Source organism: Macaca thibetana, chromosome 1 (assembly GCF_024542745.1).
Source record: "Macaca thibetana thibetana isolate TM-01 chromosome 1, ASM2454274v1, whole genome shotgun sequence".
Lineage (NCBI taxonomy): Eukaryota > Metazoa > Chordata > Mammalia > Primates > Cercopithecidae > Macaca > Macaca thibetana.
Window position 1 is genome coordinate 92,672,051 of NC_065578.1, and position 21,923 is coordinate 92,693,973.

The following is a 21,923-nucleotide window of genomic DNA, read 5'->3' on the forward strand; positions in this document are numbered from 1 at the left end:
ATATTTGGTAATGTTGAGGCTTCTATGACCTTCATAAGACTGGCTTTAGAGTAACAATGGGAATGAAAGCCTGATGTAGAGTGGGTTTAGCATAGAATGGAAAGAGGAAATAGAAACACCAAGAATAGACAACTCTTTGGATAAAGAGTAAAGCAGAGAAATGAGGGAGATGTGATGTCAAGGGAGAGTTTTTGTTTTGCTTTTCAACATAAGAGAGAAAACAGCTGTTGGATAGTGATAGGAATGATCCAGTAGACAGGGAAACAGCAATTCAAGACAGAGAGTAGAAGGAGTAAAATCCTTAAGGTAGGCTTAAGAAATGGGATACAGTCCCCACCAACAGTGTAGAAGTGTTCCTATTCTCCACATCCTCTCCACACCTGTTGTTTCCTGAGAGCCAGTAGAGGAGTGGTTTTGGTCTTGAGATATGATGAGAAGGGTTGGCTGTAGTTCATCCACTGTATGTGGGAAATTTGGAAGGCAGAATATTTGGGAGACAGAAACACATGTAGGTTACTTGGAATCAACCCAAATGTCCATCAGTGACAGATTGGATTAGAAAATGTGGCACATATACACCATGGAATACTATGCAGCCATAAAAAAGGATTTGAGTCCTTTAAGAAATTGAGCCATAAAAAAGGATTTTGTAGGGACTTGGATGCAGCTGGAATTCATTCTTAGCAAACTATCACAAGAACAGAAAACCAAGCACCGCATGTTCTTAGGTGGGAACTGAACAATTCACTCGGACTTTGGGGCTTAGTTGAAATAAGAAATGACAGCACAGCAACATGTTTATGTAACAAACCTGCACGTTATGCACATGTACCCTACAACTTAAAGTATAATAATAATAAATAAATTAAAAAAAAAAAAAAAAAAAAAAAAAAAAGAAGAAATGGGATACAGGAGAGCAGTAGAGGAGTTGGTCTTAGATAAGCGAAGGGGCAGTTCATCCACTGTAGTGGGAAGGAAGGCAGAATATGGGAGCACAGAAACACATGGAATGGAAGGTTTGGTAGTCGGAGAGAAATTTCTTTATTGATTGCTTTTATTTTCTTAGTGAAATAAGAAGCAGTGTTTTTAGCTAAGGCATAGTAAGATATTGGAAATTTAAGAACAGGGAAGGTATATGAAATGATTACTTACTTTGGAGAGTAGGAAAGCATAAACAGACTAGCAAAGTCGAGTAGAATTGCTAGCCAGATAGTTCTGTCATGTGGAACAACCGTGCAAGATACAGGACATCTGGCATCATTTGTCCCTGCCCATTGTATATCTGCAGCAGCATGTTCCTTTCTCCCCTATCATAGTGACAACCAAAAACTACCATCACAGATTTCTAGAATGTTCTGTAGAGGATGGTACTGCACCCTTTAAGAACCTCTGCTCTACTCCAGTGACCCTTGCAGTCATAGATATGCAAGACTCTCTTTTTGGTAAAAATAGCACCTAATTTATGCAGGATAAATTTGATAAGTACAGTGACAGATTGTGATCATAACAATACATAGCCTTTACTGTATGTCAAGCAAATCCTTTACATAAGTTAACTCATTTAATCCTTGTAACAACCCCCTGATAGGTACTATTATCTGAATAGTACCAAATGATAGTACCTAATAGTTCTACTGTAGCAGGTACTGTTATTACCCTTATTATATGAGGAAACTTGAGTCCCTGCTCTTAACCACTATATATAATATTTACATAATTGTGTTGGCATTTTCTTCAGTACTGTCTAATTACATAGTTTGGTCTTGCAGTTGCTTAGCCAGTTAAGGATTAAGAGTAGGAGTTAGCTGGGCATGGTGGCTTACACCTGTAATCCCAGCACTTTGGGAGGCTGAGGCAGGTAGATCATGAGGTCAGGAGTTCAAGACCAGCCTGGCTAAGAGGGCGAAACCCCATCTCTACTGAAAACACAAAAATTGGCTGGGCGTGGTGGTGCGCACCTGTAATCCCAGCTGCTCAGGAGGCTGAGGCAGATAATTGCTTAAACCCAGGAGGCAGAGGTTGCAGTGAGCCGAGATTGCACCACTGCACTCCAGCCTGGGCACCAGAGCAAGACTCTATCTCTAAATAAAAAATTAAACAGTAGGAGTTAAAAGTTACTACATAACTGATAGAATGATTTCTTACTCTGTAGGTTTTTGCAATATATATTTGAATTTTTCAAGTCGTTTCACCTAGTCATTTATCATTGAAGATCAAATTAAAATTAAATTTTCAAAATACTAGCCGGGTAAGGTGCCTCACACCTTTAATCTCAACACTTTTGGAGGCCAAACGGGGATTACTTGAGACTAGGATTTCAAGGCCAGCCTGGGCAGCATAGCAAACCCTATCTCTACAGAAAAATAAAATGAACAATTAGCTGGGCATGGTGGCGCACATCTGTAGTCCTAGCTACTTGGAAGCTGAGGTGGGAGGATCACTTGAGCCTGGTTCAAGGCTGCAGTGAGCTATTATCATGCACTGTAGCCTAGGCAATGGAGCAAGAACCCATCTCTAAACAAAACAAACGTAGCCTATTGTTAAACTTAAAAGATTGGATTCTTACAATCCTATCAAAGTTATATTCTGTACAAACATAGTTTTCTTGATTGTCAATGATACTCTACGTAAAGTTTTAAATGCATTAACCACAGTCAATACTCATAAGTTTAAGCTCACATGGAACTCTTACAGCGCATGAGCCTCAGTGACCACCTCATAGTCATTTACATGTATGTTGCATTAATAAATATATACTACTCTGTAAAATTTAATGAAAGAGATGCATTTTTATTTTTTTGAGACAGAATCTTGCGCTGTCACCTAGGCTGGAGTGTAGTGGCACGATCTCAGCTCACTGCAACCTCCGCTTCCCGGGTTCAAGCAATTCTCATACCTCAGCCACCTAAGTAGCTGGGATTACAGGCCTGTGTCACCATGCCCAGATAATTTTTGTATTTTTTAGTAGAGACGGGGTTTCACCATGTTGGCCAGGCTGGTCTCAAACTCCTGGCCCCAAGTGATCTACCCACCTTGGCCTCCCAAAGTGCTGAGATGACAAGCATGAGCCACCGTGCCTGGCCTGAAAGAGATCTTTTAAATTGGGATGTAGAGCCATGATCTGTAGCCTAGTTCAGGTCCTCAGCTTATTTCATCCACCACTTAAGTATGACATTGCATTGGTCTCCTATTTAAAAGCAGAATTTTAAAACTCTTAAACCAAAGAAATTATTATTTAAATAAAGTGTTATAAAGAAATCCAGTATGTCAAATAGATAACAAAGGTAGTTTATCTGATTGGGGGTAGGATATGTCTGACCTTTACCCAGTTACTTAAATCTACTCATGGCTGCTCATGCAAAAGCTCCAGAGCAGCCCTGGATTAATCATTAAGGAAAATAAGCAGGAGCATAGGGGACTAAGGGAAATGCCACAGAGTTATTTGTCCTAGCTATAATCTTCTTAATTCGTTCACTGCCACACTTGACTTTAGTAGAATTTTTAGTAATGGTCTTTATCTGCCATGTTCAAATTTAATCTGCACTGTTGAAAAATCATTTTCTGTGGTATGGTGAGTGACAAAAGTTTAAAAGTTTCATTTGAAAGTGTCATCAGGTATTACATTTGTTTCTTTACACATGGTGTGAGTTTCAAAACCAGCTAGCTTGGTCTGGATAGCATTTGACTCATCAACTGATTTGTCTAAAGGACTCTTAAGCATTTTTTTAAAGCAGTGGTAGGGCCAGGAGGCACCATTGTTGGGCTGTGCAGAGGGTATCAGCTGGCCTAAATCCAGCTATGCTTGAGAAAGTGCAGTCTTAAAGTCCACTGGTACAATGGAAAGAATGCGGAAATCGATACATGAGAAGTGTTTAATAAGTGTTAGCTCCCTTTCTTGTGTTGCAGCCCAAATACTATTTTCCTAATGGTTAAGTACGTTGGCACTTCCATTGAGAGTAAAGCCTCTTAACACAGCAGTGTTCTGCTTTCAGACTAACAAAAGCTTCAGAACTCAAAAAATTATACCTGTACACAATTTAGAACACAATATCAGCAAGTTCAGAGACTTCACATTAACTCTTATTCTAATCCTGTTTTGGATTAGAGCAGTGGAAGTGTTGTGAATACTGATTAATTAGCTAATTCACCATTTATTAGGAATTTATAAGAAGTTATTACTTCTATTTTGCTTATTTGTAGTTCTCAAGATATGGTACATATATCGTGCAGTAAGATGAAAAATAAGAAATTAGGAAATTAGCTATAGGGAAAACAAAGATAAAAAATATTAAACCAGGAGTACAGGTAATACCTAGAGACATGATAATATTTTCAAATTCACACCCTCAGTAAAGATGAAGGTATGACAAGAAAATTGGGCTCATATTTTTTAAAATCCCCTGGGCCTTTTTCCTCTATTTTTCTACTTTATGTTCAACTGCTTTTATATGCAACCAATTCTCTTTTGTCTTTTTCTTTTTCTGCTCTTTTTTCTTCTTTTAGTCTTCCTTTTTAATTGACTTTTTTCATGTAGCTATTCATCCTTGTTTATTGTGCTCTCAAACGATAATGTGACAGTGATGCCTAAATATGTTATTTTTACATTCCTTTTTTTGAGTTTTAAAATTAGTTTAACCTCATATTCACACCCACCTCATTCAGCCAGAATTGTTTGCTTTTATTTTTTATTTATTTATTTATTTATTTTTTGAGATGGAGTTACATTCTTGTCTCCCAGGCTGGAGTGCAGTGGTGCATCTTGGCTCACTGCAACCTCCCACTTCAAGGTTCAAGTGATTCTTCTGCCTCAGCCTTCTGACTAGCTGGGATTAGAGACACTCGCCACCACACCCAGCTAATTTTTGTATTTTTTTGGTAGAGATAGGGTTTCACAATGTTGGCCAGGCTGGTCTCGCTCCTGACCTCAGGTGATCCACTCGCCTCGGCCTTCCAAAGTGCTGGGATTACAGGCGTGAGCCACTACGCCTGGCCTGCATTCTATATTCATGTGGTTCATTATTGACTTTTTATGATTCATATTTTTCAGTAGACTAAATATTTCTCTTGCTTTAAATTATACTCCTGTTATTATAGTAAACTTTTAATGCTCAATCAGCTTAGGAATACTTCAAATATTAATCTATTATTTTGCATTATTCCAGGGAGAAAATGTGTAATTAAAAGAAGATACCGATATGTTGAAAAAAATGGAATTTTTGGTACTGTGCTGTGTTTACTTATTATATGTAGCTCATACTTCATAGAAGCTGTTATTTTGCTTTTGAATAAATTTTATATTTCAATATTTTAAAAGAAAGCCCCACTAAAACTTAATTATATTTTTAAAGAAAATTTATTATTTTATTTATTGTTTTTTGGCTTAAACTTGCGGCTTTCCTTTGCTTTTTATATAAAAATCATTGTTAAAATGCATAAGTACATTGAGGAATGTAAATTTTTTTTGTTTTTGAAATGAAAGGCCTCACATATTTACTACTGAACCTAGCCAACCAATGCGTTCATAACAGATGCAGAGAGAAAAAATATATTCCCAACAAAACATGTCAAACTCTCCAGATAGTGGTGACATTTTCACCTTGATATGGTAACATGATTGTGACTTTCAGACAGCATAAATATGTTTGCCATCTCATGTGCAGTTCCTTATAGACCCAGCTTGGTTCTTCTCCATTGTCTCCTTTTGGTTTTATTTTATTAATAAAATCCTGATTTTATTACCAGTTTTCATCCGAATCCACTGGGGAACGGCACAATTTTGCTTTTGTTTCTTGGCCAGCAATTGCTTAATCCCAAAAGTCTTGTGAGAAGACATGGCGAGAAGCAGAGTCAAGCACACACCATGATGGCGGAGAAAGGAAGAGAGGCGAGGAATATCAGTTCTTAATCAGACTATTATTTGCTAATTTTTTTGGTAATACTTAATTTTTAAAATTAGCATAAATTTGTAACTCATTCTGCCAGAGGTTTATAATTATACTAATAATGGCTGATTTTCATTGAGTCAGTTTACTGTTTATCAGTGACTATTCTAGGCACTTGTATTAGTCTGTTCTCATGCTGCCAATAAAGACATACCCCAGACTGGCCAAGTGCAGTGGCTCACGCCTGTAATCCCTGCACTTTGTGAGGCCGAGGTGGGCAGATCACAAGGTCAGGAGATCAAGAACATCCTGGCTAACACAGTGAAACCCCCTCTCTACTAAAAATACAAAAAAAAAAAAAAAAATTAGCTGGGCATGGTGGCGGGCGCCTGTAGTCCCAGCTACTTGGGAGGCTGAGGCAGGAGAATGGCATGAACCTGGGAGTCGGAGCTTGCAGTGAGCCGAGATCATGCCACTGCACTCCAGCCTGGGTGACAGAGAGAGACTCCGTCTCAAAAAAAACAAAAAAAAACCTACCCCAGAACTGGGTAATTTATAAAGGAAAAGAGGTTTTGCTTTTGTTTTTGTTTTGAGTTGGAGTTTTGCTTTTGTCACCTAGGCTGGAGTACAGTGGTGTCATCTTGGCTCACTGCAACCTCCGCCTCCCGTGTTCAAGCGATTCTCCTGCCTCAGCCTCCTGACTAGCAGTTTGTATTTTTTAGTAGGGACAGAGTTTCACTATGTTGGCCTGGCTGGTCTTGAACTCCTGAGACCTCAGGTGATCACCCACCTCGGCCTCCCAAAAGTGTCAGGATTATAGGCTTGAGCCACTGCACCTGGCCAGAAAAGAAGTTTAATAGACTCACAGTTCCACATGGCTGGGGAGGCCTCACAATCAATCATAGCAGAAGGCAAAGGAGGAGCAAAGTCAAGTTTTGCATGGCAGCAGGTAAGAGAGAGCATATGTGGGGGAACGCCTCTTTATAAAACCTCAGATCTCATGAGACTTATTCACGATCACAAGAACAGCATGGGAAAGACCCACCCTTATTATTCATATTTTTGAAGATTTAAAGGAAGAGATGGCCATAATGAGTGAATAGATGGGGAGGAATCTTAGACAAATAGAAATCAATGAATGGGACAAAGTAGAAACCAGGGAGTCCCAATATGTTAGAGGCAGGCAGAAAAGAAAACTGAGAATGGATGTTTAGAGGTAAAATAACCAAATGGGACCTCTAGAACCAAAAATAATATTATCTGAACATTTAAAACTCCCAATATTGGCTTAACAGCAGATTGGTGATGACAGAAAAGTCAGTTGACTTGAAAGCAGATAAATAGTAAATTTCCACTCTGAAGAACAAAGAGAATATGATTGAATAAATATAAAAAGAGCATCTAAGACCTGTATGACAATATTAAGAGGAAAAGAAAGGGAAAATGAGGCAGGAAAAAAGGTTCTTATAGTTATGGCTGAAAATATCACAAATGTGGTGAAAAGATGACAACCTGTAGATTTTCTAAGCTCAACAAGCCCTAAGCAGGATTCAAAAAAAAAAAAAAAAAAAATCCTGCTTAGTCATATAATAGTGAAAATTCTGTAAACCAAACACAGAAATATCTTAAAAATAGAGAGAGAAAAAAATCCTTATGTAGGGGAACAGTGATCCAAAAGAAGGCAGATTTGCCATGAGAAAGGCTGAGACACACTTTTAAAAGGACAACTGTATTAGACTGTTCTCACACTTCTATAAAGAACTACGTGAGACTAGGTAATTTATAAAGAAAAGAGGTTTAATTGACTCACAGTTCCACGGGCTAGACAGGAGGCATGGCTCAGGAAGCCTTGGGAAACTTAAAATCGTGGTGGAAGGTGAATGGGAAGTCAGCATGTCTTACATGGCAGGAGCAGAAGGAAGAGAGAGCAAAGGGGGAAGCGCTACACACTCTTAAACAGATCTTGTGAGAACTCTATCATGAGGCAGCACTAGGGGGATGGTACTAAACCATTAAAAACCACTTCCATGATCCAATTACCTCCCACCAAGCCCCACCTCCAATACTCAGGTTCAAAATTCAACATGAGATTTGGGTGGGGACACAAAGCCAAATCATATCATTCCAACCATGTCCCCTCCAACATCTCATGTCCTTCTCACACAAAATTTCAATCATCCATTCTCAACAGTCCCCTAAGTCTTAACTCATTTCAGCATTAACTCAAAAATCCATAGTCCAAAGTCTCATCTGAGACAAGGCAAGTTCCTTCCACCTATGATCCTATAAAATAAAAAACAAGTTAGTTACTTCAAAGATACAATGGGGGTACAGACATTGGGTAAATGCTCCCATTCCAAAAGGGAAAAATTGGCCCAAAACAAAGGGGCTACAAGCCCCATGATCCAATCACCTTCCACCAGGCTCCACCTCCAACACTTGGGATCACAATTCAATATGAGATTTGGGTGGGACACAAAGCAAACCATATCAACAATAGAATGAAAGTTTAAAGTATGGACAAAGATACCAGGGAAACAAGCATAAAAAACACTTCAGGGCTATATTAATATCTGACAAAGTAGATGTCAAAAAATGAGTTTTGCCAGAGATTAAAAAAGGATGTTTTGTAATGGTAAAAGGATCCATTTAATAGGAAGACATACTCCTAAATGTGTATACACCAAATAACAGACTTTAGACACATGAAGTGAAATCTAACCGAACTAAAGGGACAAATAGATCCACATAGTGGGATAGTTTAACCTCCAGTTTTCAGTAATTAAAAGAATAAGAGACCAAAAAAATCAGCAGGGATAGAGAAGTTATGAATAATATCAAACTGATTTGACTTAACTGACATTTAAAGAATACTATAGAGCCAGGCATGGTGGCTCATGCCTGTAATTCCAGCAATTTGGGAAGCCAAGGTGGGAGGACTGCTTGAGCCCAGAAGTTTGAGACCAACCTGGGCAACATGGTGAAACCCTGTCTCTACCAAAACAAACAAAAAAATCAACCAGGCATGGTGGTGTGTGCCTATAGTCCTAGCTATTCAGGAGGCTGAGGTGGGAGGATTGCTTGATGCTTGAGCCCAGGAGGCAGAGGTTGTAGTGAGCAGAGATCACACCACTGCACTCCAGCCTGGGCAACAGAGCGAGACCATATATATATAATACATATTGTAGGCCAGGAATGATGGCTCACACCTGTAATCCCAACACTTTGGGAGGCTAAGGCAGGAGGAATGCTGGAGCCCAGCAGTTCAAGACAGGCAAGAACAACATAGCGAGACCCCATCTCTACAAAAAATTAAGAAATTAACTGCACATGGTGATGTGTGCCTGTGGTCCAAGCTACTCAGGAGGCTGAGGTAGGAGAATCTCTTGAGCCTGAGAGTTCAAGGCTGCAGTGAACCGTGATCACGCTACTGCACTTCAAGCTGGGCAACAGAACAAGACCCCATCTCAACAACAACAACAAAAAGCAGATTGCTATTAAATATAAGGGTCATCAGTGCATACAGACTGCCTAAATTAAAAGGCCTGACAAAAGCTACAAATCAACAGTTTTAAAATACTGGACATGAAGCAACAAAAGACAGTGGTTTCTGAGAGAGGGGTGAGCCCTTTATTTCTCCCAGCTTATTACCTGGAGTAAGTTTCTAGGCTGTGACCTTGGGTTGAAGAGGCAGAGATAGGAATCTGGGGAGGCTAAGAAGGCTAGAATTCACAGGGCACAGTATTAGAGAGGAGAGAGCTATACAGAGAACTCTGGAAATGAAAGGATCTCCCTCAAAATTTTCAGATGAGAAATCATCAGTGACTATATGTGAGGAAACTACACAAGACAAGGGAAAGAACCACTTGAATAATTGGAACAATCCTCAGAGCTCAGAAAGCTCTGACAACAGTTTTTGTTTCCATGACTAGGAGTGAGAAAAATCTCATCATTTTCAGGGCATCAGGTAGAATTCTCAAGAATGTTGCCTCAATAATGGGGAAATAAAGCCTAGTCTAAATGCCTCTTGGGTACTAGTTAAGAGTCATTTAAAGCAAAATCTGAAAGGATAAAACTGTTTTCAAATAATCATGTCCAAGAACAAAAGCTCAAGAATATTTATAGGAGTAAACTATTTAATAATGTAAAATTCAGAATGTGTTTAATCAAAAGTTACCAGGGCCAGGAATGGTGGTGCAGCTGTAGTCCCAGCTATTCAGAAAGCTGAGCAGGAGGATCACTTGAGCCCAGGAGTTCAAAGCTCTAGTGTGCTATGATCACACTATGAGGAGGCACTGCACTCCAGCCTGGGCAACATAGCAAGACCACATCTCTTTTAAAAAATTACCAGGAATGGAAAGAAACAGGAAAATATGACCCAATAATGATAAAAAGCAATCTAAACCAACCAGAAAAGACATAGATGATCAAATTAGTAGTCAAGGCCACTAAATTATTACAACTGTATTCTATACGTTCAAGAAGCTAGAAGAAACACTGAACATGTTGAGTAGAGACATGGAAAACATAAAAAGGAAACACAACTTTGTGAGATTAAAACAACAATATTTGATGAAAAATAAATTGGATGAGATGAACCGGAGATTATATATTGTAGAGGAAAGATTAATGAACATGAATACAAAACTAGAAACTATCAAAATGAAACAAAAAATTGTAGAAAAACAAGTGAGCAGACCATCAACCAGCTGCAGGAAATCTTCAAGAGACCTAATATACTTCTAAGTGAAGTCCCTACAAAACAAAAGGTAGAGGGGAGGGGGACAAGGGGAAACAAAAATTCTAAAAAAAAGTTTTCAAACCTCTTGAATACTATACTAGAAACTATAGTGTGTTGTGGGGTTTATAATCTATGTAAAGTAAATCTATTCCAATAATAGCATAGGGATTGTGAGGAGGGAAATGGAAGTATACTGTTTTTGGTTTTTGTTTTGTTTTGAGATAGAGTCTCGCTCTGTTGCCAAGCTGGATTACAGTGGCACAATCTCGGGTCACTGCAATCTCCACCTCCTGGGTTCAAGTGATTCTCTTCCCTCATACTCCCGAGTAGCTGGGACTATGGACGCCACCATGCCCAGCTAATTTTGGTATTTTTAGTAGAGATGGGGTTTCACCATGTTGGCCAGGATGGTCTCAATCTCCTGACCTCGTGATCCACCCACCTTGGCCCCCCAAAGTGCTGGGATTACAGGCATGAGCCACCACGCCTGTTAAGGCTCTTATATCTTATCTCAGGTATAAGAGTGAAATATCACCTGAAGGTAGACTGTGATAAGTTAATGTTCTATATTAAAAAGCCCTAAAGTAACTTTTAAAATAACACAACAAAAAGTTATAGTGAATAAACCCAAAAATAAAATAAAATGGAATCACAAAAAGTAATTTTTCCAAAAGAAGACAGAAAAAGAGTGAAAAGGGAGAAAGGAATAACTGGGACAAATAGAAAACAAATAGCAAATGGTAGAATAAAGACAACCAAATCAATAATCACATTAAATGTAAATGGCATAACCATCTTCATTAAAAGAGATCATCAGGTTGTATCAAAAAATGAGACTCAGCTCTCTGCCACCTATAAGAAACAATACTATCTACAAGAAGTGCAAGACAGAAATAGATTAAAAGGATTGAAAAATATGATATGCTAACACTGATCAAAATAAAGGTGGGGCTGAGCATGGTGGCTCACACCTGTTGTCCCAACACCTTAGGAAGTCAAGGCGGGCAGATCACTTGATGTCAAGAGTTCAAAACCAGCCTGGCCAACATGGTGAAACCCTGTCTCTACTAAAAATACAAAAACTTAGCTGGGCGTGGTGATGCATGCCTGTAATCCCAGCTGCTCGGGAGGCTGAGGCAGGAGAATCACCTGAACCCAGGAAGTGGAAGTTGCAGTAAGCTGAGATCACGCCACTGCACTCCAGCATGGGTAACAGAGCAAGACTCCGTCTCAAAAACAAAAACAAAACAAAACAAAACAAAAAAATAAAATAAAGGTGGAGTGACTATATTAACATGAAAGTTCTTTCCAGTACAAATATCACCAGAGATAAAGAGGGTAATTTCATAAGGGCAAAAAGGTCAAGTGATCTAGAAGACAACAATCCTAAGTGTATATGTAACTAATAACAGACCTTCAAAATGTGTGATATAAAAGCTAATAGAACTGCAAGGAAAAATAGACAAATCCAGAATTAAACTTAGATATTTCAATACACCTTTCTCAATAACTTATAGAAAAAGTATCCTGAAAAATAGTAAGATTTCAACAGGAACAACAACGTAAAACAGTTGAACCTGACATTGCTAGAACACCTCATCCAACAACAGCAGAAGATATATTTTTAAACTATGCAGGAAACATTTACCAGTATAGACCATGTTCTAGGACATAAAACAAGTCTGAGTAAATTCAAAAGGATCTAAGACATACCAAGTATGTTGTCTGAACACAATGTTGAGTTAAATTGTAAACATATAGCAGAAGGAGGTATCTGGGAAAACCTTAATTTTTGGAAATTAAATAACATACGTCTAGGCAGGTGCAGTGGCCCATGCCTGTAATCCCAGCACTTTCAGAGGCTAAGGCAGGAGGATCACTTGAGGCCAGGAGTTTGAGACCAGCCTGTGCAACACAGTGTGACCCCCCCCATCTCTACAAAAGTAATAAAAGTTTACCCAGGCATCGTGGTATGTGCCTGTCACATTGGCTGCTTAGGAGGCTGAGGTGGGAGGATCGCTTGAATCTGGAGTTCAAGGCTGCAGTGAATTTTGATTGTGCCACTGCATTCCAGTCACGGTGAAAAAGCAATACCTAGGCCGGGCGCGGTGGCTCAAGCCTGTAATCCCAGCACTTTGGGAGGCCAAGACGGGCGGATCACGAGGTCAGGAGATCGAGACCATCCTGGCGAACATGGTGAAACCCCGTCTCTACTAAAAAGTACAAAAAAAAACTACCCGGCGAGGTGGCGGGTGCCTGTAGTCCCAGCTACTCGGGAGGCTGAGGCAGGAGAATGGCGTGAACCCAGGAGGTGGAGCTTGCAGTGAGCTGAGATCTGGCCACTGCACTCCCGCCTGGGCGACAAAGCGAGACTCCGTCTCAAAAAAAAAAAAAAAAAAAAAAAGAAAAAGCAATACCTTTTCTCTAAAGGAGGATAAAGTTAACAAGAACTTTGTATAAAAATCCACAAAAAAGCTTCACCAGAGCATCCTTCTCCACCAGGACAATGCTCCTGCTCATTCCTGTCATCAAACAAGAGCAATTTTGTGAGTTTCCATGGGAAATCATTATGCATCCACCTACAGTCCTGATTTGGCTCCTTCTGACTTCTTTGTGTTCCCTAATCTTTAAAGAAATCTACAAAGAGTACCCATTTCTCTTCAGTTAATAATGTAGAAAAGACTGTACTGACATTATTAAATTCTCAGGAGTCTCAGTTCTTTAAGGAGAAACTAAATGTTGGGGATTGTTGTGTACAAAAATGTCTTGAATTTAATGGAACTTATGTTGAGAATTAAAAGTTTTATATTTTATAATTCCATTTTTCATAATAATTGGAGACTTCCTCATATCAGAGAAGAGGAAAGGTCTCAATGACTTCAGCTTCTACCTTAGGAAAGTAGAAAATAAAGAATAAACTGCTTCCCAAAGGAAGCACAAGAAAGGAAATGTTAAAGATCATAGTGAATATTAATGAAATAGAAAAAAACAATAAAGAATAAGGCACATCAAGATAGCCATATAAAAGCCTCCACCAATCATCTTTCCTTCAGGAACATCAAATATAACGACTATCTACCAAAAAAAAAATTCTTCATACAAACCAAAAAGCAGATGAGCACTCCCAATACCTGGTTTTTAACTTCATACTGCTGAAAGAGGCACTGAAGAGGGTGGGAAAGACAGTCTTGTATTGCTGATGCCACTCCTCTCCCATCCCCAGGCAGAGGCTGCATGGCACAGGGAGAATCTGTGCTCTTGTGGGAGAGAAGGAGAATGCAGCGATTCTGGGGCTTTGCATTGGAACTCAGTGATGCCAGCACCAGACAGAATTCAGCCAATGCCCACAAAGGGAGTATTTAGACTAGCCCTAACCAGATGGGAATCACCCATCCTAGCAGTTGGAAGCTGAGTGATATGTGGTGGCTGTGTCCCCAACCAAATCTCATTTTGAACTGTAGTTCCCATAATCCCCATGTGTCATGGGAGGGACACCGTGGGAGGTAACTGAATCAGGGGACAGTTACCCCATGCTGCTGTTCTCCTGATAGTGAGTGAGTTCTTACGAGATCTGATGGTTTTATAAGGGAATTTTCCCTCTTTGCTTGACATTTCTCCTTCCTGCCACCATGTGAAGAAGGATGTGTTTCCTTCCCTTTCCACCATGATTTTAAGTTTCCTGAGGCCTTCCCAGCCATGCTGAACTGTGAGTCAATTAAACTTCTTTCCTTTATAAATTACCCAATCTCGGGCATGTCTTTATTAGCAGCATAAGAACAGACTAATACAGTACATTGGTACCAGTAGAATGGGGCGCTGCTATAAGGATACCTGAAAATGTGGAAGTGACTTTGGAACTGGGTAACAGGCAGAGGTTGAAACAGTTTGGAGGGCTCAGAAGAAGACGGGAAAATGTAAGAAAGTTTGGAACTTCCTAGAGACTTGGAGGGCTCAGAAGACAGGAAGATGTGGAAAAGTTTGGAACTTCATAAAGATTTCTTGAATAGTTTTGACCAAAATGCTGACAGTGATGTGAACAATAAAGTTCAGGTTGAGGTGGCCTCAGATGGTGATAAGGAACTTATTCAGAATTGGAGCAAAGGTCACTCTTGCTATGCATCAGCAAAGAGACTGATGGCATTTTGCCCCTACCCTAGAGATCTGTGAAACTTTAAACTTGAGAGAGATGATTTAGGATATCTGGTGGAAGAAATTTCTAAGTGGTAAAGCATTCAAGGGGAAGCAGAGCATAAAAGTATGGAAAATTTGCAGCCTGACCTTGAGGTAGAAAAGAAAAACTCATTTTCTGGGGAGAGATTCAAGCCTGCTGCAGAAATTTGCATAAGTAGCAAGGAGCTGAATGTTAATCAACAATACAATGGTGAAAATATCTCCAGGGCATGTCAGAGACCTTCCCATCATGGGTCCAGAGGCCTAGGAATAAAAAATGATTTTGTGGGATAAGCCCAGAGGCCCCCTGCTCTGTGCAGCCTAGGGACTTGGTGCCCTGCCTCCCAGTTGCTCCCATCATGGCTAAAAGGGGTTAAGGTACAGTTCAGGCCATGGCTTCAGAGGGTGCAAGACCCAAGCCTTGGCAATTCCCATATGGTGTTGAGCCTGCAGGTACACAGAAGTCAAGAATTGAGGTTTGGGAACCTCTGCCTAGATTTCAGAAGATGTCTAGAAATGCCTGGATGTCCAGGCAGAAATCTGCTGCAGGGGGCCAGGCCCTCATGGAGAACCTCTACTAGGGTAATGTGGAAGGGAAACGTGGGGTCAGAACCCCCACACAGAGTCCCTATTGGGGCACTGCCTAATGAAGCTGTGAGAAGAGGGTCACCATCCTCCAGATCCCAGAATGGCAGATCCCCTGACAGCTTGTACCATGCTCTCACAAAAGTCACAGACACTCGATACCATCCCATGAAAGGCAGGAGTGGGGGCTGTACCTTGCAAAGCCACAGGGACAGAGCTGCCCGTGGCTGTGGGAACCCACCTCTTGCATCAGCATGACTGGAATGTGAGACATGGAGTCAAAGACATGGAGTCATTTTGGAACTTTAGGTTTTAATGACTGCATTATTGGATTTCGGATTTTCAGGGGTCCTGTAGCCCCTTTGTTTTGGCCAATTTCTCCCAAAACAGGAGAAATTGGAGCGGATACATTTACCCAATGCCTGCACTCCCACTGTATCTAGGAAGTAACTATCTTGCTTTGAATTTTACAGGTTCATAGGCAGAAAGGATTTGTCTTGTCTTGGATGAGACTTTGGACTTGGCCTTTGGGGTTAATGCTGGAATGAGTTAAGATTTTGGGGAACTGTTGGGAAGGCATGATTGGTTTTGAAATAAAAGGACATAAGATTTGAGAGGGGCCAGTGGGTCAAATGATGTGGTTTGGCTGTGTCCCCAACCAAATCTATTTTTAATTGTAGTTCCCATAATTCACATGTCATGGGAGAGACCTGGTGGGAAGTACTGCTGTTCTCATGATAGTGAGTGAGTTCTCATGAGATCTGATGGTTTTATAAGGGGCTTTTCCCTCTTTGCTCAGTACTTCTTCCTGCTGCCATGTGAAGAAGGATGTGTTTCCTTCCCCTTCTCCCATGATTGTAAGTTTACTGAGGCCTCCCCAACCATGGTGAACTGTGAGTCAGTTAAATCTCTTTCCTTTATAAATTATCCATTCTTGGGCATGTCTTTATTAGCAGCATGAGAATGGACTAATACCCTGAGTTTCAACAGGCCTCACCATTGCAAGCTAATGTGCTCTGGTATCCTAAATACACTTGAAAGGCAGTCTAGGCCACAAGGATTGCAATTACTGAGCAACTCCTGGTACTGTGCTGTGAGCCAATGGACTTGGGGTTCACGCAACCCAGTGAGATGCCAGAGTGACCAAGGAATTGCTTGCATCACATCTCTCCCAACTCCAGTCAGCACCCCTCACAACTCCAGGAGAGACTTTCCTTTCACTTGAGAGGAAAAGGAAGAATAAAGAAGACTTTGTCTCACAACTTTGATACAAGCAGTAGGACAGTGAACCAAGCAGTGTCTTGAGGCCCCCTATTCCCACCCTAGCTTCCATATGACATTTCTAGATACACCCTTCTCCAGAAGGGAACCTACTTCCTTGAAGGGAAGGACCCAGTTCTGTCAGGATTCATTACATTTTGACTAAAAAGTCCTTGGGCCCTTAATAACCAGCAGTGATAACCAGGTAGTACATACCATAGATGAGACTCTAAGATGGCTAGCTTCAGGTATGACCCAGTACATGTTTTCAACTGTGGGAACTACAAAAAGAGACTACTAATGTTCAAGAAAAACACATGGGAGAGTAAAGAGGACTTTGTATTGGAGATTAGGTACCAGCTTAGCCACTGTGGGGTAGAGCACCAAGCAAGCTCTTGGTCCCTGATTCCAAGCCTTGGCTCATGGATGGCATTTATGGACCTAACCTGGGCCAGAGGGGAGCCCACTGCCCTGAAGGGTGAGTTCCAGGCCTGGCAGCATTCACTAAAAGCTGACTGAAGAGCCCCTGAGCCTTGAATGAATATCAGTGGTAGCCTGGCATTACTCTCTGTGGACATGTGTTGGTGGTCAACATGAGGAGCAACTCCTCTCTCTAAGGAAAGGGAAGGGAAGAGTGGTAAGGACTTTGTCTTGTGGCCAGCATAGCCACAGTGGAATAGAGCACTAGGTAGATTCCTAAGGTATCTAAATCTAGGCCTTTGCTCCCAGGTGGCATCTTTTGACCCACCCAGAGCCTGGGGGAACTTGCTGCCCTAAAGGGAAGGACACAAGTTTGGCTGGCTTTGCCACCTGCTGATTGTGGAGGCCTAGAGCCAAGAGTGAACTTAGGCAGTAGCCAGGCAGTGGGCCTTGGGCAAGACCAAGTGCTTTGCTGGCTTTAGCTCTGACACAGTACTGTCCCAATGGTGGTGGCCGCCAGGGTGCTTGTATCATCCCTCCTCCAGCTCCAAGCAGCTCAGCACAAAGAGAGAGACTCCATTTGTTTGAGAGAAATGAAGGGAAGAGAATAAGAGTCTCAGATTGGTGATCTAGAGAATTCTTCTGGATTTTATACAGGACCACCAAGGCAGTACCTCTATGAGTCTACAAGAAGCATGGCATTATTGTGCTTGACGTGTTCCCTAATGTAGATATGGCTACAGTGACCAAAAATTTAAATCACAACACTGAAGGCCTTCTGAATACCTGCATTCCTTCTGAATACCAAGATGGGTAGGTACAAACAAGCCCAGACTGTGGATACTACAATAAATACCTAACTCTTCAATGCCCAGACAAGAAAACACCCACAAGGATCAAGACCATCCAGGAAAACATGATCTCACCAAATGAACTCAATAAAGTACCAGGGACTAATCTCAGAGAACAGAGATATGTCTCCTTTCAGATAATTCAAAATAGCTGTTTTGAGAAAACTCAGTGAAATTTAAAATAAACCAAAGAAGGAATTCAGAATTCTGTCAGATAAATATAACAAAGAAATTGAAATAATTCTTTGTTTTAAAAGAATCAAACCATTTCTGAAGTTGAAAAATGCAATTAACATACTGCAGAATGCCCCAGAGTCAATAGCACAATTGATCAAGCAGAAGAAAGAATTAGTGATCTTGAAGATAGGCTATTTGAAAATACACAGTCAGAGGAGACAAAAGAAGAAAAGAATAAAAAAGAATGAAGCATGCCTACAAGATCTAGAAAATAGCCTCAAAGGGGCAAATCTAAGAATTATTGGCCTTAAAGGAGGTAGAGAGAGAGATAGAGGTAGAAAGTTTATTCAAAGAGATAATAGCAGAGAATTTCCCAAACCTAGAGAAAGATATCAATATTCACATATAAGAAGATTATACAACACCAGGTAGATTTAACCCAAAAAAGACTACCTTAAGACATTTAATAATCAGACTCCCATTGGTCAAGGGCAAAGAATGGATCATAAAAGCATCAAGAGGAAAGAAACAAATAACACACAATGCAGCTTTAGTATGTCTTCAGCAGACTTTTCAGTGGAAACCTAACAGGCCAGGGGAGAGTGGCATGACATATTTAAAGTGCTGAAGGAAAAAAACAACACTTTTAGCCTAGAATAGTATATCCAGGAAAATATCCTTCAAATATGAAGGGGAAAAAATGCATTCCCAGAAAAAAGCTGAGGGATTACATTAACAGCAGACCTGTCCTAAAAAAAAAAAATACCAAAGGGAATACCTCAATCTGAAATAAAATGACATTAATGGGCAATAAAATGATGACTTTTTAATCATCTGAAGGTACAAAACTCACTGGTAATAGTAAGTACACTATAATAACACTGTAAATTGTAGTGTGTAAACTACCCATATGTTAGGTAGAAAGACAAACAGATAAACCAATAAACAATAATAACTACAACAACTTTTCTGAGGCATAGGCTGTACCATAAAATATAAACAGAAGCAACAAAAAGTTAAAAAGCAGAGAGAGAAAGTTAAAATGTAGAGTTTTTATTAGTTTTTGTTTATGTAATCTGTGTTAAGTTGTTGTCAATTTAAAATCATGGGTTATCAGATATTTGCAAGCCTTATGACAACCTCAAATCAGAATCATACAATAGGTTAGGTGCAGTGACTGTAAGGTCCAAAACTTTGGGAAGCCCAGATGGGTGGATTACTTCAACTCAGGAGTTTAAGATCAGCCTGGGCAGTGTGGCTAAATCCCATATCTATAAAAAATACAAAAATTACCTGGGCTTGGGGGCATGTGTCTGTACTCCCAGCTATACAGTAGGCTGAGATGGAAGGATCACTTGATACTTGGAGATTGAGGCTGTAGTGAACCATGATTATGCCACTGCACTACAGCTTGGGTGACAGAGCAAGACCCTGTCTCAAAGCCATGCAAAAGCTACAGAAAAAATAAAAAGCAGGAAATTAAATCATACCACTGGAGCAGCATCATTCATCTGGGTAATACCTGAGGTTTGTTGTCCCACGGTCACATAAAACTATGGACACGGACACACCAGAGTGAGGTTAAGAGTAGAAGTTTAATAGGTGTAAGAAAGAGAAGAGCTCTCTGCCCAGAGAGAGGTCCTGGAGAAAAATGAGATGACAATTCTGTGGTGAAATTCAGGAAGTTTTATAGATGAGCTTGAGGAGGCAGTATCTGGTTTACATAGGGCATGAAAGATTGGTCAGACCAGCTGCGCCATTTGCATACCATGCAAAGAAGCTGGCCAGCCCACCCTTATCTTTTATTTTGCAGATGCATAATAAACCTGGCCAGTGCCATGTGGCCTGCTCCTTACTGTACACGTGGTGACAAAAGGGATGATGGAGCCTCCATGTTGAACATACCTGGTCTCCAGGTAGCCCTTTTCTATTGGCACAGCTGCCAGCATTCTCCCTTCCATGCCTATCATGTCTGCAGTTTGATTTTTCAGGCTGCTCTTTGTTAGAAAAGAAATTATTTGGGGACTGCTTTTTGTTAAAAAGGGAAGCCTTGCCAAGGACTCCTTTTACCCTCACTATCTGCCTAAATAATTTCTTCCTAGCTCCTGTATCATATTTCCTCCCCCAGGAGTGGTAATCCTAACTGCTGTTAGGGGGTGTTGAATGATGATTCTTTCTGGCTACTTCCTGCTGAAGTAGGGCATTGTGTGGGGGACAGCAGGGGACAACTCCTCCTTGGGTTAACCTAAGGGTCTTAACAGGAAAGGCATATCCCTGCATGGTTCTGTCTGCAGTACCATTTGGAGTTTAATAGCTTCTCCCTTAGAAGTGATAAATTTTACAAGAAGGTTTGGAATATAGGGTTTGAATATGAGTATTAAGATTACTAGTATTAGTGGGGATACTACAGTCCATAACCATGACTAGAGTTTCTTTGATATTTGTTAAATACTGGTTTGCCTCCACCAGATGTTGCTGTACTTTACCAGAAATGTTGATATAAAAGTAACACTTTTTTTGATAAGTGGCATTGGATTGGATGGCTTGAGTATAACTGGCTAAATCTTTCCTGCAATTATTAATTCTTTTATGACTTACACAGACCATCTATGACATGCTTAAACTTTCTGACTTGTCCTAAACATCCCTCTTTTTAAACAACCAGTATTTTTTTTAGGACAAGATTTTACCATACAAGATCCTCTCTTTTCTTTATAACCTTTTTTTGCATAGCTAGGGTTCACTGTTGATATTGTAGGAGCTAAAGGGTGTGACATATTACCAAACCCAATAAAAGGTCCTAGCAGACTCAGTGATAGTAAAACTTTCATTCTTACTTCTTGTTCGTAACTATTATCCCTGCTATAAGGATAATAATTAAATAAATAAAATAAATAAAAAATAAAATAAATAAATAAATAAAATACTCCAGGGGTGCTATGGTATATTTACAGTCCTACTGTAAATAATAGAGTGAATATAACAATTCCCACATGGGTGGTGTAGATAATTTCAATCTAAAAATTTTGCTCACAAAGATACAGAATTTCCCTTTGGGAGTCTATGAAGTTACAAATGTAATCCCATGGATAATAAAAATCTCCCTGCAAATATGAGTCAAAAAGAAGTTCTGATATTTGACTGTGAATCTCAAGAGGAAAAGTAGAAATGACTGAAAGTACCTGGTAAGGTAAAGGTGGGACTGAGTAGGATGAGTGGCCCTCAATCATTTACTTATCTTTTATAATTTTCACCTTAAGATCTCCTATTTCTTCATATTGATATCCAGGACGTTCCTCTGGCTTTCTGGGTTTGCTCCCTCAGCTTTCCAGGCTTTGACTCAAGTGTGAGGTATCCAGGAGTTGATTCCTGTAACTTTTGCTACTGAGGAAGTTGAAAGCAGAATGGTGTAAGGCCCTTCCCAGCTTGGACTTAGGGAGAGAAAGAGAGAAGAGAGAAGGGAGAACTTTCACCAATACCAAATCTCCTGGGTTAAACAAAGGTAATCCTATTTCTTGGGACTGGGCTTCTGCCAATTGAGTTAATTCCTGTTGAAAGTGAGCCAGAGAGGTAGGTTACATGCTTAACCAATTCAGAGGTCTCCTTGTCTAATAAGAAATCATTGTCAAGGAAAGGTCATCCATACAGCATTTTGAAAGGGCTCAGACCGAACTTTAAAGGGATATTTCTTACCTGCACTAAAGCCATGGTAAGAAGAGTGACCCAAGGTGAGTTGCTTGGGATAGTTTTCTGAGGTGTCTTTTGATAATATTGTTTGTCTTCTCTACCTTTCCTGAGAAGTGGAGTCTTCAAGTACAAGGGAGATGATACTGTATG

The 21,923-nt window shown here is 40.2% G+C and overlaps 1 protein-coding gene and 1 pseudogene across 6 annotated transcripts in view; one reads left to right on the forward strand and one right to left on the reverse strand.

Annotated features, from left to right (window-relative positions):
• The window catches only part of CCDC18 (coiled-coil domain containing 18), a 113,705-nt gene extending 107,967 nt beyond the window's left edge, over nt 1-5,738 (forward strand). For all 6 annotated transcript variants that reach the window (XM_050807024.1, XM_050807014.1, XM_050806994.1 and 3 more), the window contains one exon: nt 5,163-5,738. In XM_050807024.1, coding sequence (XP_050662981.1) covers nt 5,163-5,177 — 15 coding nt within the window. In that variant the 3' untranslated portion in view covers nt 5,178-5,738. The remainder of the gene's footprint in view (nt 1-5,162) is intronic.
• LOC126964225 (putative 60S ribosomal protein L39-like 5) lies at nt 5,665-5,833 on the reverse strand (annotated as a pseudogene).
• Between the last annotated feature and the right edge of the window lie 16,090 nt (nt 5,834-21,923).